This window comes from Cavia porcellus, unplaced genomic scaffold (assembly GCF_034190915.1).
Source record: "Cavia porcellus strain 051 isolate PalLab524CR breed Dunkin Hartley unplaced genomic scaffold, mCavPor4.1 scaffold_2, whole genome shotgun sequence".
NCBI lineage: Eukaryota > Metazoa > Chordata > Mammalia > Rodentia > Caviidae > Cavia > Cavia porcellus.
This window is the reverse complement of record NW_026947485.1, coordinates 70,587,082-70,604,715: the sequence shown is the minus strand read 5'-3', so window position 1 is coordinate 70,604,715 and position 17,634 is coordinate 70,587,082. Positions and strand designations below refer to the sequence as shown.

Sequence of the window (17,634 nt, the reverse complement as noted above, 5' to 3'; positions counted from 1 at the left end):
CCCCTGTGTCCTAAGTAAAAGCAACCACAGCTGCGCTCCACTTTGAAACTGAGAAATGATGAGATTCTCCCAAGTTCTCCAAAGTCGGCCAGTCACGGGATAGAGATTAACCCCACATCCTTCCAGACCCTCCATTCTGATTGCTCACTTGAAGGCCAGGACACACACACACATATACCCGCACAGACGTACGCCCATTCACACCCGCTGTTGTCTCCGTGTTTAAAAACCATAATCACCTATGATGATGTGAGGTAAAATACACTCCGCCCTGCTGTCTAGATGAAGTGCTGTGGTTTGGGGGCCCCTGGCTAGCCAGGTAATTCAGCGTGTTCAGCAGACATGGGGAGGCAGCAGCACAAGCAGAAGCGGAAGTCTAGGGGTGATGCAGGTCCCACCATCGATGCCAACCCCATCAACCTCCTGGAGTACCCGGGGCCCGCCAGACCTTGTCAAGAGGTCAAATTTCTGGCGTTTCTTCCTCACAGGACAGGCTGTGCCTCTGGCTAAGTGGCTCTGTGCATGTGTGGCCACCGTGAAGGCGCTGACATAGGGTAGCAAGCTCTCTGTGTAGCACACATTCCTTCCTAATGATCTGTTCTGCTCAAAGAGCAGCAGGGCCAGATACTTCAATACTCTCTAGAATACCTGGCAGAAGCAGGAAGTTAGTAGGTTTGAGGCCAGCCCGGAAAGATTGGTGAGGTCTTGTCGTCCCCCCTGAAGTGGCCAAGGTTGAAGCTGATTGATAAAGCACCCCTGTGTTCCAGCCACAGTACTGGGGGATAAGGAGGCAGGGTGGGAACAACAGGGCAAGAGGGCTTCCATTAGTTCCCCAACCCAAACATTCCAGCCTGCACCTTCAGGCTCCATCTACTTTGCCTCAACAACCACGCCATGGCCAGGTATTAGGCACATCACACAGGGACCTGAGTAGCCCCGGTGGGCGAGGACAATTCCTGGAGACAGGCAGGGAATTCCGGATCTCTGGTCCCTAGGGACTACACTAAAGCGAGGTGAGCCACATTTTCTTTGGTGAACTCCTGGTGCCCGGACAGGTAGGGTGTAGAGATCATCCTGAGTGGGGAGGGCAGGTAGGGACCCTGCCTACACTGCAGTCAAGAGTCATACAAGTACTGGGAGACATAAAGGAAAAATGCTTAAGCAGGGTTCTCGATTTCTTACAGAAGGGCACAGGCTTACAATTAACACAGAATAAAGCAGCACGACTTAACAGTCCCAGCATTGCAAGGCATGGTTACACTGGTGGTGTTCCTGGAGTGACTACGCACGGGCCTCCAGTCGTTGTGGGGCTCGCGCAGCTCCCGGTCTTCGCCCGGGCCGCATTCCCGTGCGTGGATCCGTGTCACTCAGGCGCCGGGCAGGGACAGGCACGACCCGGGCCGGGGCAACAGCGGCTGGCGTGGGGAGGAGGCGGCGAGGCGGGGATGCGGCCGGGGCGGGCCTGACGCAACCGCGGCGCCGAGCAGCACCGCAGGGCCCGGGCCGCGTCCCGCCCTCCCCCACCGCGCAGGGGTGCGTGGCGCCGCGGGGTCGCGGCTCGGTCTTCGGCTGGAGCCGGCGCAGGGGGCGCACGAGCGCCGCGGGGAGGCAGAGGGCGCGGCGCAGCGCGGGAGGCCGGGACCCGCCCCAGGCGCACGTGTGGCCGCGGGCGCCGCCGCCGAGCTCTCCCGGGGGCCGCGCCCCGGTCGGGCGGTGCGTGGCGAGGGTGCCCGCCCAGCCTGCGCCCACCCCCCGCGCCGCGGTGCATGTTAGCCTCTTGCCGCTGTGTGCCGAGAGGCGGCGGGACCATGAAGATGATCCACTTTCGGAGCTCCAGCGTCAAATCGCTCAACCAGGAGATGAAATGCACCATCCGGCTGCTGGACGACTCGGAGATCTCCTGCCACATCCAGGTGGGGAGGCGCAGCCGGGTCGGGGCGCGCGGAGCCCGGCAGGGGGCCTCCGCGGTGGGCGTGCGCGGGCGGGGAACCCAAGAGCAGAGGAGCCGGCCAGAAAGCCCGGCTCTGCCCGGAGAGGCAAGGGCCCGGCCGGCGGGGCTCGGTCCCGGCAAGCCCCGCACGCGTGTCCGCCGGCCCTTCCAGTGTTGGGATCCGCGCGCGCGCCTCGCTGCGCCCAGAGCAGGACGGCGGGGCGGCTACCTGGGGACGCCAGGAGCGGGGAGACCCGCGGACCGAGAGGGATCTTGGCCTGTCGCTCGCTCATCCTCCTGCTTTCCTCCACGTGGAGAGGCAGGACCAGCTCGGGCTCACGCATTTCTGCCTCCCAAGCTCCAGAGACGCCCTCAGTTCGGGCACCAGCTAATTCACGCCTGCCACCCGTCTGTTGTTGCCCCTGCTGTCCGGAGGAGGCCAGTGGCTAAGTTTGCCCAGCGTGAGAGAAACTGGTAGCCCTGGACTCCAGCCATCAGTGGTGGGATGCGCGCCCTGCTCCACTGGAGCCACTGGGAAAGGAACCTGTGAAGTCTGAGCATTTCAGAGAAGGAAGACAATTTGTGGGGCCAACGGGTGGGGAATCCTGTGGGCATCTGGGTCCTGGAGAAAAGAGCCTGTGGGAGTCTCCGCTCCAGTTGGAGGAGGCCAGTTGTTTGAGTGAAGGCAGGAGTGCTGGCAGCCACCTTCTCTGGTAGTAAGTGCTTTGGGCTCCAGAGCTAGTGTGAGCTGCAAGGGTGTGTGTGAGCCCTTGTGCATGCATGTGTGTGCATTTGCAGTGTATGTACAGGCAGGCAGATGTGAGCCCATCTCCTGTGAACCCAACGATGCCTCACTCGGTGCGCACAGTTCTGAAAGGTCTTGTCAGAACTCTGCACGGTTAGCTTCTGACTTTAAAGTATGGGGTTTCCTCTCTTCAGTACCGGAGCTCCAGGTCTGTGCCTGGGGTAGGGTGAGGGGAGTCTCTCTGGGCAGCAAGAATTTGCCTCTAGGCTGTGTTAACCTTGTATTAATGAAAGGTATTTCCCTGTAGCTCCCCCTTTTTTTCCTCTCCCTCTTTTAGAATTTTTGCTAGTGGGAGCTCGTGAAACAGAGACTGTGCAATTCGTTTGTAAACTGATAGCTGGATAAGTTTTGAGTCAGGAAGGTGGTGCCCCATGATTTCCTTGGAAGGTAGGCTTCTGCTGAATTTTCTAGAGGAGCTTGAATTTCATTCTGAACGAAGAACTGCTGGTAAACTTAATAATAAAGGGATTAGCAGGATAGACAGTTTTTCTGCTGCCACCCTGGCCGCCCAAAAGTGCTTGGCTTGTACCGTTCTTTGATGCAGAGAGAGTGGTTTGTGCACTCAGCTTTAGGTCCTCCAGAGGCTAGAAGGATGATTTAAGTCCTGAAGAGCAAGGTAACCCTGCTGGGGCTCCTTTCTGCTCGGCCTCACCTGCCTGGGTCGCCAGTGGAGTTGACATTGTCCCTTGAGACTGAATCTGCTTTAGAGTAGATAAGATGTCCCCAGAGGACGTGTATTTGTCTGGTGTCCTGGGAGACAATACTTTCGTAGCCTAATAACAGTTTGGAAAGTTTGAGTTATGGTTTCACTGATGCCAAAGTGGTTAAAATGATGCATGCAAAAATGTTGATTTTAAGGGCCTGAGGATATAGCTGAGTGGCACAAGTGCCTGCCTGGCACACACACACACACAAAAGTTGACTTTGTCACTGATTAAAGAAATTTTTGATACATCTTTTTATGCTTTATCTGCCCCTCTCCCATGGTGATTATCACTTAGCCAATTAAAATGAACTGAAGTATACTGTTTTTAATAACTTTGAGCCAGGTATTTCCTAGGGTGTTCCAAGCAAGGAACTGAAATTTTACTTTCAGGTATCAGGTTACAAAGATTTCCCATTTGCTAAGAAGACCAAAAAATATAAAAAAGGAAACAAAAGCATCTGGGGTCACCAGCACTTGTTCTGGAAGAATCAATTTGTGTTTCCTGCTTCTTTTTTCCTCTTCCTCTTTACTTTCTGTTTTCCTCTTCTCTCTTCCGCTTTCTCCTCCTTTGTGTCTTTGACCTCCTCCCGCATTCTCTCCCGGAGAATCACTAGTGAAAGGATTGTATGGATGGCCTGGAGAGTTGCACACCTCCCTTGTGGCCCACACCTTCCTGCCTAAGTTAGGGGTGCACACTTACTCTGAGGCTCTGGACCTGTTAGTTGCCAACATTCCCTCCAGGTACAAGGAGTGAGTGGAGCCTGTGTATCCCAAAGGTGGGGAAACTCAGTCATGCATCCTTTGGGGCTCCTTTGTCTGCGTTCCCTAGTAAGTGAGTGTTCCAGATGGGAAGTGAGCTGTTCAGATGGATCTTGTTGGCAAAGTGCTGGAGGGTGGCGGATGCAGGGCCACTGAAAACCTTTAGGGTTGCTGTCTGAGACCATGTAAATAGCCTTGGCACCATTTTTGAATATCTGTGCTCTGGCTCTTTATACCCATTACAAGTAGCCCTGCCACAGATCTCTGAGGTAGGCATGGTTCCCAGCTTATGAATAATGAAGTGGAGAAGCTGAGTGTTTGTGGCTTGTCCAAGGCTGCATCCCTAAAAAGAGATGAGCTGCTGACATTCAAATCTAGAGTCGTCTTGTGCAGAACTTGTATATGTCTTTGACATATTAACCCATTGTTAAAATAGCAGAACTTGCAGTGAAATTTCTAGATAGACATAGATAAATATAATGTGAAGGGTTTGAACTGAGGAATAAAAGCCAGTTGGGATTCATGATCTCAGTGGCAAAGTGGCCCTCCCTGCCAGTGTGTACAAGTAGTGTCTATAGTCGAGCAAGAGAGGTGGGCATCCCGGGACTGATTGGAATACCCCATCCAGAGGCTGCTGGAGCCACTGCCACATTTGGGGAACATGGGGTTTGCCCTCAGGAGAACCATACTTATCCATGCCTTCTTAGATTTTACAAATGTATTTGTGTATTTCAAGGGTAGAGCATAGTACCCTCAGATTCTTGCTGTGCATCAGAAGATGAAGTCTGAGCAAGCCAGAAGCTAAGAATTGTGGTCCTACTTAGTGGTGAAGGGGTGGGCAGGACAGGTTCTGTCCCTCTAGGTGTGCATTCTGCCAGACCAGGAGGCAGAGTAGTATTCATGCTGCTTGTCTTGGTTATTTTCCTCTGTTTGCTGAGACAAAATATCTGACACCTCAAATTAGGGAAAGAAAGGTTTATTTAACTTACACGTTTTGGAGGTTTCAGTCCATACTCAGCTGGCTCCAAGACAGGGTGGTGTGGCTGAGGGACAGCCATTCATGATGTCTACAAGTGACAAGAGCAAAAGGGCAAAAGGGAAAAGCACTCCTCCTTCCTTCCCTTATATTGTATGCTGGATCTCTGCCCTTGGGCAGAAATAGCACTCACATCACCAATCCCAGCACTAGACAATGCATCAATCACAAACACTAGACTCAGCCTCCTCTATGACTACATGAGGCTTTGCGGGGATGTCCAAACACAAACCGTAACACTGGTCCACCCCACATCCCCAAGAAGCTTTGCATTTACAACTCTTTGGATTATAGAAAACAGATTTTAGAAAGCAACAGGTTTTAATTATTTCTTTTCCAAATGATATTTTGGTGGTATTTTAGCAAAGAAAAGTTTCAAATGCAACTTAACAGCACAGCCTCCACAACCTATGGCTGGTTCCAGTAGGAATCATGGACAACCCTGCCCTTATCTCTTCACAAGGGCTAGGGTGCTGCCTCATTTTAGCACTGGTGTACGAAGAGTTCTGTGGGCTGAAAGAGGAATTCTAGATGAACAGGGAGAAAAAGAGGAGACTAGGGCATCAGAAGAGGCCTGTGAAAGACAAGGGGTTGCTTAGTGCTTCCCCTGGCTTTGCCAATAGAGCCCACTCTTCAAGTCTGGGTCTTAGAGAAGGATGTGATTTAGCACTAAGTGCTTCTGTCAGCCTCACCGCTTTCATTAGCATGGAGTCTTGGCCACCTCTTATCAGGTTTGTGGATGCTGGCATGATTATTCACAACTCCTCCTAATGAGTTTGCCATTTTTAATACTGCCTTTTGAGACCAAAGTAGACTTTCCATATTATTCATTCTTTAGCAAGGCCTGGTAAATATAACCAATGTCTTTGAAACTATTTGGAAATTTGTATTTATATTTAAACACCAGTTGTGCATAGTGCTTAGAACATAGTAGACAATCTTAGCATAGCACTTGGCATATGGTAGGTGCAAAATAAATATAGATGTAGATTAGATAATTTCCTTTCTAGATTGTTAAGTTCATGAGAGCAGGAACATTTCTTTGTTTTCTTTTTTTCTTTGTCTTTTTTGAGACGGAGTCTCGCTATGCAATCCAGGCTGGCCTTGAGCTCACTTTGTAGCCCAGGCTGGTCTCGAAATTGCAAGGATCCTCCCACCTCAGTCTCCCTAGTGCTGGGATTATAGGCGTGAGCCATTACACCCGGCTGAGAGCAGGAACATTTCATTGTTGATGTTATTCATCATGGAGTCCCTAATACCTGGAATATACCTGGCAAATAGTATGTGTTCCTTAAACTCTAGTAGAATGAGTGCTAACTCACACAGTATGTCATTTAGATCGTTACTTATTAACACAAAGCTAGCATGACAGCAGTGGATTTGGAAGCAGATGTGTAGTTCTGTTATATTACCAGCCAATTATGTGATGAGTGAATCACTTGATATTTGTAAAATAAAGGATTTGGATTAGCTACAGTTTAGAGAAACTCTTCGGCCTAAGTATTCCTCAGAAAAATTTATTTGAGCAAAACATTAGTGTTTACCAAGTGGCTATAGCTACATTATCTCATGTGATTTTTGTAACTGCCATTTGTTATTTTCATTTTATTGATATTATTCACTGGATTGTGCAACTATCTAGTCATTTTAGAGCATTGTTGTCATCTAAAAGGAACTGTCACCCTTTAGCAGTCATCCCAACTTCCCAGTAGATCTCCTTGTCCTAGGCAACCACCGTTGTATTTCTCATCTCTATATTTGTCTACTCTGGACATGTGATAAAAGTGGGATCGTAGTAATGCATAGCCTTTCGTGTAGGTCTTTTTTCACTTAGTGCTGTTTTCAAGGTTCATTCATGTTGTAGCATGGATCAGTGCTTTTGTTCTTTTTCTTGTTGAATAGTAGTCCACTGCATAGATAATCACTTTATGTTTATCCATTTATCTGTTGTTGGACATTTGAGTTGTTTCTACCTTTGGGCTTTAGAATAATGATGCCATGAATGTTCCTGTAAAAGTTGCTGTAGAGGTGCATGTTTCATTTCTCTTGAGTATATACCTTAGAATGAGAGTATAGAATCACTTGATAACTCTATGTTTAATCTTTTGAATAACTGTTGAACTGTTTTACATGCAGCAGTACTTCAGTTTTTGCATGTCCTCTTAAAGATTGGCTGTTATCTGTCTGTTTGATTATAATCATTCTAAGAGGCGCAAAGTGCCATCTCATTGTGATTTTGATTTCCCTGCTGCTGTTAGCATTTCCCTGGCTAATGATGTTGAGCATCTTTTCATGCACTTATTACCCGTGTATATATCTTCTTTGGATAGATGTCTATTCAGATTGTTTGCCCATTTTTAAATTGGATTGCTTTTATTATTGAGTTGTAAGAACTTTTCTGTATATTGTGAATACAGACCCCTCATATAATTGTTGATCATTTTTTCCCCCACTCTCTGGGATGTCCTTTTCTTTCTTGATGCTACCAACAAGCTTTTAATTTTTATGAAATTATATGTATGAAAAATATATATAGAGAGAGTATTTTTGATGTCATAGTTAAGAAACTATTGCCCAATCCAAGGTCAGGAAGATTTATGACTTTTCTTAAGTATCATAATTTTAGCTCTTGCATTTAGGACTTTGATTCATTTTAAAACTTGATACATAGTTCATCTATTCATCATTTTAAAGTATATCCTTTAGTGAATCGTAGTATAATCACAAGGTTGTACAACGTTACCGCTATCTAATTCCAGACTGTTTCATCACCCAAGTATACCTGTGTGCATTAACTTCCACTCAGCAGTTTTGATCCATTTTGAAAGAGATTTTATATGTAGTGTGATGCAGGGATACAGCTTTATTCTCTGTTTGAGGATAACCACTTTTTCCAACATCCTTTGTGGAGAAAAATGAACCTTTCCGTATGGATTGTCTTGCCAGTTTTGCTAGGTGCTGTCTGCCTCTTCCACTCATGTCGTGTCTCCAGGGCCGGGGACAAGTGATCACACAGGTGAGAACCTAGCTCTGTTGAGGATGACTCTAGAAGCGTTTGCAACTTGTCTCACTAACTTAATACTATTGATATTAATATTTGAGATGGGCTCTCTCAGAGTTTCATAGGCTGATCTCAAACTCAGGGTCAACTGTACCACTGTGCTCAGCTCAAAATTATTCCTTATTTTGTAGAATATAGTTATTTCCCAAAAGATATATCATTTATGTTAATGTATAATGGATTTATTGTTATTTTAAAATGGATTAACAATTGAATATTTTGGAAATTTTTAGTAAATATTGATGTATACCATCCATATAAACAAAAGTTCTGTAAATCCTCATGTAAAGCAGTTTTGAAGGCTACAAACTGTGCATAGGTGACTGTTAATTCCCTAGACTTCCTGGCAGATATAAAAGTGTCCTAAATAAAATAGAACTCTTTTACATTTTGAGTCCTGAATACAACAAAGAACTCTTATACAGTAGAACTCTTATACAGCTTGAGTCTCCAGTTACATGTAATTGAAATGATAAATAAAACACCAAATACATATATAAGACATGTATACATTTGGGAATTCTTTGTAGTAATCTTATACCTGTGTATGGAATGAGTCTTGATGACTCCCTGTCCCAGCCAAATCATGAGGTTGTTTTTCAGTGGGACACCCTGTGATGGCAGATTTGATGAGGTGCTGAATAACAAGGGAAGGACATGGGGGCCTAAGGTTAGTGACAGCCTTCTCTCCTTGGTTTCCTGTGTTCTGGATTTTGGTAGCATTGCCGAGGAGCTCTGGTTGTAACCCAGCCTAAATCAATCACTGAGTGTAAGCCACCAGTGCCTGGAAACTCCCAAAGGAACAGGGGTCCAGCTATTCTTACTTGCAAAAGTGACCCTGAGAGACAGTAACTTTGAGAACAGTCCCTAGTGCATTCCAATTGCAGCCTAAGCTGTGGAGCTGTTGTGCGAGTGACTTTCCCTGAAGGTGCAGCATGGAAGGAGGGGTCACTGTTGAGAAAATGTGAAGCTTATTCTAACAAGGAAGAACATTTGTATGAATCAGGCCATCATGTTTTTCAAAAGTGAATTAAAGATGTTGGAAATCAAATCTTATTCAGTGATCATTTGTTTGGTATCTTCCATGTAAGAAGGACAGAGCTGAGAACTAGAGAAATAAAAGAAAATAAAATTAGCAATCAGGAGACTATGAAGTTAGTTGAGGAAAGATAGGCTAGTGATTCGGAGTCAAAATAACAGATACAGAAACATATACACAGATGGAAGAGCTGGAGAAAAAGGCATCTTTTTCAGGTGTATAGATACATCTTGATTGATAGTTAAAGGACAAATGGAGGAATTGACCTTGCCTGGTATAAAGCCCTGGATGTAAAATGACTTGCCTGATCTGTGAATTAAGGAGGGGGGGCACCTAGGGTGAGTGGCAGATGGTTGGTTTCAGTGACAGAGGTGATGGTGGTGACACTTATTCTAGGAGAGACAATACTGGTCACATCATAACTGTGGTCCTGCAAAATGAAAATTCAGGCCTCCCTGTTCAACAGTGATTAAAAATTTCAAATGGCAATTGTTGATGCTCTTAAACCAACTTCAGGCTCTTCTAATTATGGGTTCCTGAGAAAATGTGCAAGTCACAACTGTGAAACTGGCCCTCAGGACCTGAGTCTAAAACGGAAGCTGGGTAGAGAGGGGATGGAGAGTTTCATTTGCGTATCCTAACATTGAGGTGCCCATAGAGCATTTGAGTGGAGAATTCCCAGTCCACAGTTGGATAGAAGGAATAAAATGACCAGAAGCAGAGGTCTGGCACAGAGACAAAGATCACAAAGGGTCCTTGCAAAATGGTGGCAGAAACCACCATGGATGAAACCAGCGTGACTTATCTCCATTTTTTTGCTCAATGCATCCTAGTAGATCAAATCAATGGATTAAGAGTTTGAGAATTCCTTCCAATGTATTTGATTATTTTTTCTTATTAGTTAACTCTGATCTCAATAAGAACAAGAGCTACTCTTCATCCTCTGCAAACTGGGCAAACTATGTTTTTTATTGGAAATGTATTTTACTGTCTTCAATCCTCTTGTCTTACTTTGGGCTAGCAAGTGCAAAAGACATCTATCTCTTAGATTTACAGTTCTAAGTTTTAAAGCATAGAATTTCCATTCTAGGGAAGTTGTCCTTTGGGATAGTGTCATGAACATTAAATAGATAATGTATTTTAAAATCCTAGCAATGTGGTACAAAATTAAACATATTTTTATGAGGAGCAGCTTTGAAAATTATGCTGCAATACTTTATCATTTATTTAATATTTATATATCAGATATCTCCTATGCAAATATTGTTTAAGTACTATAAAATCATTCAAAGAAATAATCTAATATTAGTAGTGTAATTGTTTCCAGCAGCTGAGTTAGTTAGAAATGTTATAAGCAGTCAGGCAGGGCTGGGCCCTCAAAGGAGCCAGTGCCGAAGACCAGATACCCTGCAACCTTGGAAGAAACAGACACCTCCACTGTGGGCCAGGCCTCAAGACAAAAGGCAAAACAAATGCAACCACATCCTAAGTATAAACATCAGGGATCAATATTCTAAATAGGTATGGATCACCTTGAGGAAGCCAGGAGTCACCATCCCAACCCTCTACAGTAAGAGTCGCTGCTCTTTAAGCATGCTTGCTTGCTATGGGACACGCTTCCCCATTTGTCCTTGATTGGTCAATTTTATCTGAACAATTAATCTTATTGGTTGGCCATAGTTCTGTCCCACCTCATGCCCTTCTGCCTTGCCAGTTCCCATGTTTTACCCATCTTGGACCCATCTCACCTCATGGTCTTATTCTATAAAAGTCCCTAGAAAAGATAAAGTCTTTGGCAATTCACTAGGGACCCTTTCTGTCTCTCTCCCAGACAGATGCTTTCTTTCTCTCAAAAAATATATTCTGCTCTTAACCTCCATTGTTCCTAAAATTCATTCTTCGATTTTAGAGAACATGACCTTGTACCAGACATCTAATAGGTTGGGAATTTCTTTCCCCTATATCATAATGACCTGACTCTTAGATGTGCAACAGAGCTTTGTCTTACATCCTTGTATTATGCTAAGGTCTGAAATAAAATTATTCTGTGGCAGGGGCGGAAAAATGCCATGTTAACAGATGAGGGTTGGTTTATTATCTCACCTCATAAGTATAATTTGTTTTTGTAAGACTTTAGAGTTTGATGGTAAATATTAATGTGCAAAATGAAGATTGACTGAAACAGGGTCTTCACACACAAACATGGTATCATTTATTACGGTATTCCCAATAAAATTAAGCAGGATATAAAAAATTAGTAACTAGCTTTACTAATAAAAGAGAACAAAAGCCTATTTAACAAGGTGGTTGATAATTCTTCTTTACTGTTTGTCACTGATGTTATCTTTTTGGTGGGTCTACACACATATTACTATCCATTGTCCTGCAAACAATGCTGGTCTTTGTGATCCATGTCTTATGGAGACGTTGTTTACAATTTTATGGTGGTTTTAGGTATTAATTTGTTCTTTGTTTAGTAGCAACTTTTCTCTTTTCTTCTTCTTTTGTTTATCGGTACCAGGGATCAAACTCATGACTGCACGCTTGCAAACTTTTTGATATTCTTGAGTAGCACAACAGTAATGCTTATTAGTTAGTTGACCCAATTAAAATACAGAGGTAGTGTGATTTCCCTAAAGTTTCATATTTAGCAAGAATAAAGTGAGGCCTTGAGTTTTAGTTTTGCTCCGGCTGTCTTCCTTAATAGTCTAAGGTGATATAATTCTTATACTCTGACAGCTTTTTTAATTGGGTAGGAGAAACCATACATGTATCCCCTGTTTGAGTAGAAAACTCAAATTGATGTTATAGCACTGTCATCTGTGGATACAGTTTAAATTCTTCTCCCTACTTATCTTTAGTAACCTGTGGCTGACGATATATTCAAATGGAGCATTACAGTCAACCCATTACATACGTTTTACTATAGCTCTGTATCTATATGTGAATATTTTTCTATCTGACCTAACTAGATAACTAATTCCCTTTGCATGATTGGGGAACAGATTGTGCTTCTAGTTTGATACTTCAAATGGACTCCCAAGAAATTGCAAAGAAAAAATGTAAGAATGATGTTAATAGAATTTCATATCTATCATCTAAAGTAGCTTACTTTGTAGCATTAAGATCCAGTCTTCACAGTTCTAGACTGTAGTATTTAAAGGACTAGTAGAAAAATACTGAAAACAAAGGACATGTGTGTGTGTGTGTGTGTGTATGTGTTTAGCTTGGCACTAGCTACAGTCTAGCTTGATTCTCTTTGTTTTGAAGGTTTAGATAGAGGAGTGATAAAATCTCTAGAGTCAGAGGTGCAAAAATACTTCTTTCCTACCACCTGGAGCCCTGTCAAGGAGAGCTTCACCTCTTGTGTTCCTAAGTCCTCAGGGACATGTATTTCTGCTGAGGGGCATCCTGCCACCTGAGAGGCACCTTGAACGACACCTTTTGCCTCCAGGTTTCTCCGCCAGGTGTAGGTGGCACCTTTGTGGTTTAGTGCTGATTCAAAGGGAAAAAAGAGGAGAAGTTGTACAGTGATTCAGCTGAAGCCTGAGTCTGCAGCCCCAGCAGCACTGTGGTAATTTGAGAATAGTGAATTAGAAGAACAAAGCAGATTTTAATCATATGCTACAGAGAGGAAGGTGGTTCAGGATTCTCTCCAAATCGTGCCTCCATTAGAGAAAGGGAGGCTTTTAATGCTATTAGTCAATATATATGGTTAAAGCTTCCTTCCTTTTCCCCCCCAGGTTTCCTTTAGTGTACTGGCTAAGTACGAGATGGCAGCTTTTTCTTCCTCAGTGTATTGAGCGGTGGTTAAGTATAAAATATGTCCTTAGAGAGAGACTGATTAAGGTCTTTACTCTTTAGGAGATTTTAGTCTGAAGTTAGAACTCAACACTTAAAGAAAAGAATTCAGTACTTAAAGTGTCTTCATCTATCCATGCAACCATCCGTCTGTCCATCCAACAAACGTACCCAAAGGACATTGTTTGCAAGTTTGCAAGTATTTGGTTAAAGTTTTAAACTTCGATTTGTTGTTAGCAGCAGTGATGGTTTTCTGACCTGTGGCCCTCAGCGAACCCAATAGTGAAGCCTAGCTACACATCAGGAAGTGGGAGACCTCACCAAGGCAGTTTGCCCCATACCCCATTAGGGTGGTCCTGAGCACAGCAGAGAGAGCCCCTTGGAATTGATCCTGGAGGCTCTAGGGAATAAAACATTGCACAGTGGTGTGAGGAGTTGAAAAAGGCCTCTTGGGAACTGCTGTGGATACAGAGATGTAAGAATGCATCCCTACTAGTCTAGTAGAGAAGATAGACACATGAACTAAGTCAAGGTGACACTTCTGGGGTAGACAAACACCAGAATATTGTTGGGGTTTGTAGAAGGGCTGATGATAATGTCACAGTGTGGCTTGGGGGAAGACACGATACTCCTTTAGTTCTAATCCTTTTTTTTCCAACATCTTCTCTCCTCTCTTCTCTCTTGTATTTTTTGGTCAAACTTTTTTTGCGGGGGGCCTCTCTAGCAGTTCAGGCTGGCCTTGAGCTCACTTTGTAACCCAGGCTGGTCTCAGACACACAACAATCCTTTTGGCTCAGCCTCCTGAGTGCTGAGATTACAGGGGTGTGCCACCACGCTGGGTTTGGTCACACTTCTTACAAGGAAATGCTTTGAAACAGATCCCTGACACTTTCTGAATTATACTTAACATGTAACACATTCTTTAAGAAATTTGCTTTTTTTTGGTTATGGGGAATCAAACTCATGGCCTTGTGCTTGCCAGGCCGGTGCTGTGCTGCTGAGCTATCTCCGTAGCCCTAACAACGTTGCTCTTTTCTTTTAATATCTCAGCAGAAGTTGTACTTTGCTATAAAATGTAATGTCAAGACCAGTCCATATATATGCCTGCCCTGTCACATAGTATGTGTTACACAGGAATTCCAGACAAGGAGTAGGAGTCCTGAGAGCCTGTGAATCCAGGACAGGTTTCTAGAGGAAGTGATGTCTGAGGTGGATTTCAAAGAAGAAGCAGACAGTGCCCGGCCAGTCAGTACACTGGGCAGTGTGCTGAGAAAGCATGCTGATAAGGAAAGGACATTCTCAGGGGAGGTGAAGTGTAGAGAAAGGCGTGGCATTTGCTGGGGACTGAGATGCCTATAATTTTATAAAGCAGCCTAGAGATGCCTGCAGTAGGGAGGTGGCAGTTCTCTGATGAGGTAGATAGTTGGAGCCTATGAGGGAACACTGGCTGCTGCTTGTTAGGGGACATTTAAGACAACCCCACTGAAGCTGGTTTGAACAGGCACAGAGACTGGAGAACTGCTTGGCAGGAGGATTTGGTTCACCCCCTCAGAGTTACAGGTGGGCTTTAAGTGTTTCCTCTCAGGCCTTGAATACCTTAATACTTTTCACAAAGCACTACTTGAAGAGACATTGGAACATGTGTATTCTCAGTGAAGGTTTTACCCTCCTGTGTGATGGCAGGGTGGGGATATTTCTGTAGCCTATGGCCTTTGATGAAGCCATCAACATAAGTCTTCTTCATTATGCTTCAGGAGTTGGGAGACCTTACCGGGACCCCTCACCCTGTGCGCCTGGTGGTGTGGTCCTCAGACAGTGGACGGGGCCAAAGGAAGTGATTGTAGAGGCTTCAGTGAGTAAATGCTGGGCAGAAGTGGGGAGAGCAGCAGGAGGTTTCTTCAGGGTATGTAGACAGACTTCCAGTAGAACTTGTGCGATGAGGAAACTTCTGTATTGGTGCTGTTCTTGTTGGTAGTCTGTAGCTCCGTGTGTCACACTTGACTAATGTGACAGAAATTGAATTTTCAATATTAGTTTTAATCCATTAAAATTTAAATAGCTCCGTGTGCTAGTCACTGCCTTACAGGGCTGCACATTGTCAGTCTCCTCACCCTGGTTAATTCTGGAAGGCAAGAGAAGTGAGGGTCCTTCGGGGAGCAGTACAGGAAAGCTCTGCTCTCTCTACACCCACGGCATTTGAATCTTTGATTATATGTGTTACTTTTGTAATTTTCAAACCATAAGAAATTTTAGAGTAAATATATGTGTCTTTATATTTAGAGAGAACTTAGGAAGTTGGAAGGGATTTTAGATTTTAATGTAATTCCTACATCTTTCTCAGAGAGCAGTTGTAAACCAGAAAGGAAGGAAGGACCCACCTTACCTGGTGGGTGACAGAGGAGTTGGAACTCAGGCATGCAGCCTCCCATTTCTGCTAAGGTTTGTCTGTGTGAGCTGGAATCACTTTGCTGTGTACTTTATTTGAATCTGGAAAGTAATGATTTATAGCAATCCATAAAAGGTGAAAGTTACTCCTAAAACTTACAATTTTTTTTTGTACTGAAACTCGAACCTAGAGATTCTCTACCACTAAGCTACCTCCTCAACCCCTTTGTATTTTGTTTTCAGACAGAGTCTCTCTTGTCCAGGTTGGGTTTGAACTTGCACTCCTCCCAGCTCAGCCTACCACGTAGTTGGGATTTATGGCGTGTGTCCCTATGTCCAGCCTACAGCTTGGAATTCTTAGTAAATAAACAGCACCTCTCAAATCAGTTTTTCCCCTTCTGTCATTTACTTTGGAGAGAATATTCTTTCTCTTTAATGATAATTATAAAAAAATGATCAAAAATTTCAAATAGTCCAGAAGATTGCTCAATAAGAAGTGAATCATCATCCTATATCAGACCTCAGGTGTATTCTTTAGGGCTTCTGCTCCCCACAGATTTTTAAAAATTTTTTTTATTTAAGAGAAAATAAGACACAGAAAAGAAAAATAGCAAAAGAGACAAACAACAACAAACCCAAAACAATAACAGTAGAGGCTTACAAAACAAGATGATAGGAATTTAACTATGGTTGTAATATTGCATATTGTTACTTTCAAAACGGTTGCTCAGATTACCAGATAAACACAAGTAAAATTGATCTAATCATGAGTATTAACTGTTCTTTTCCAAGGATTAATACAACAGATTTTTGGGTGCATCTTTCCAGAGTCATTTTCTTCCTTCCAGAAAAAAATACTGATGATTGTTTCTCAGGCAGTGTGAATAACCCCACTGAGGTGTAGTTCTTATGAGCAAAAAATGACCTGGAGGATTGTTCACTAAGATCAGGTTGGCCAGCACTTGAAGAACCAGAGGTAAAATGGGCTGATTTTTGGATCAGGCTCTAAGTGCCTGCAGACATGCTGGTGCCCACTCTGTGTTTATGCATTATTGAGCTCCTATGTTCTCTTCGGGGGTTGGATTAGTGCTGGGTGGTTGATAGACACATTCTGGTTTTTCGGGAGTGACTTTACTGCAGTTCCTGACATGTCATTTTATTCCCCTCCCTTACAGTGTGACTGGAATAAATGGGGACACTTGCGTGCACTTCTCTTATCTGCTCACCTCTGTGTGTGTGGACCTTTCCTCCCAGTGGCATTGTTTAAGATTCCATTGTCTCAGTGAAGTGTGAAGAACAGTCAGAGATGCCGAAAGACATCAGATGCGTGCATATCCTCCCAAGGAGTGGTGGCTCAAATCCCAAAGGGCTCTGGAGAGTGAGGGGCAAAAGATGAGGAGGCCTGGCCTCCAGGAGGAGATGAGCCCAGCCTGTGTCCAAGCCAGCCTTGAGTGTGATGTGCTGGGCCCTGGCAGGCTGTCACCGTTTCTGCAGCGGAGCTTAGCAAGGACCTGTAATCAGTGACTTGGTCAGCAGTAAGCATTCAGTACATGACACAGTGTGAGTGCCCCTTGCGCACCCTCCAGAGTCTTCTCCAGCAGCTCCTGTCCCATTCCCATTTGCCCCTGCTTCACAGGACCCTGGGCTGTTTATGAATTTGCTCATTGGTGGGCCTGTGTGGTGTCACTCTTCTCTGCAGACTGGCAGCCCCAAGAAGGCAGGGGTGCTAAGATGACCCAGCATCCGCAACACTGTAGGGGCTCAATAAAAGTTTTGGGTGGAGGAGAGAATAAATAAGTGTATACGTGACACCAAGTAATAATAACCACGGCAGTGATAACTGCCAGTTGTCGTGTACTTGGTATGTGCAGCCCCTGCACCAAGCACCTTTCATCTCACTTCATTCTTAGAAGTAGCCCTTGAAGGGTGAATTAATATTCTTAAGTCTTTGCTCTCTTGAGGCACACAACCAGTTAGTGGTGGACTGAGCTTTGAACTCAGAACTGCCTAAGACCTTGACCATTAACAAGGTGTCAGCTTCAAGCAGTGTTGTGAGGAGACTCTGCAAAGGATGCAGGTGCTTGCCTTCTGGGTGATGTTGGACCGTGGGAG

At 44.5% G+C, this 17,634-nt stretch overlaps 1 protein-coding gene and 1 pseudogene across 4 annotated transcripts in view; both read left to right on the top strand.

The window, feature by feature from the left end:
* The window catches only part of LOC100730488 (lysophospholipid acyltransferase LPCAT4-like), a 47,969-nt pseudogene extending 47,459 nt beyond the window's left edge, over positions 1-510 (top strand).
* A 747-nt stretch (positions 511-1,257) lies between these two features.
* Frmd3 (FERM domain containing 3) overlaps positions 1,258-17,634 on the top strand; it is a 259,089-nt gene continuing 242,712 nt past the window's right edge. Inside the window, exon 1 of one of the 4 annotated variants that reach the window (XM_063243500.1) lies at positions 1,258-1,913. In XM_063243500.1, the coding sequence (XP_063099570.1) occupies positions 1,767-1,913 (147 nt within the window). In that variant the 5' untranslated portion in view covers positions 1,258-1,766. Of the gene's footprint in view, positions 1,914-2,085; positions 2,647-17,634 lie in introns of those variants that run through there. The other 3 variants (XM_013158447.3, XM_013158449.2, XM_063243514.1) reach the window with 3 other exon arrangements.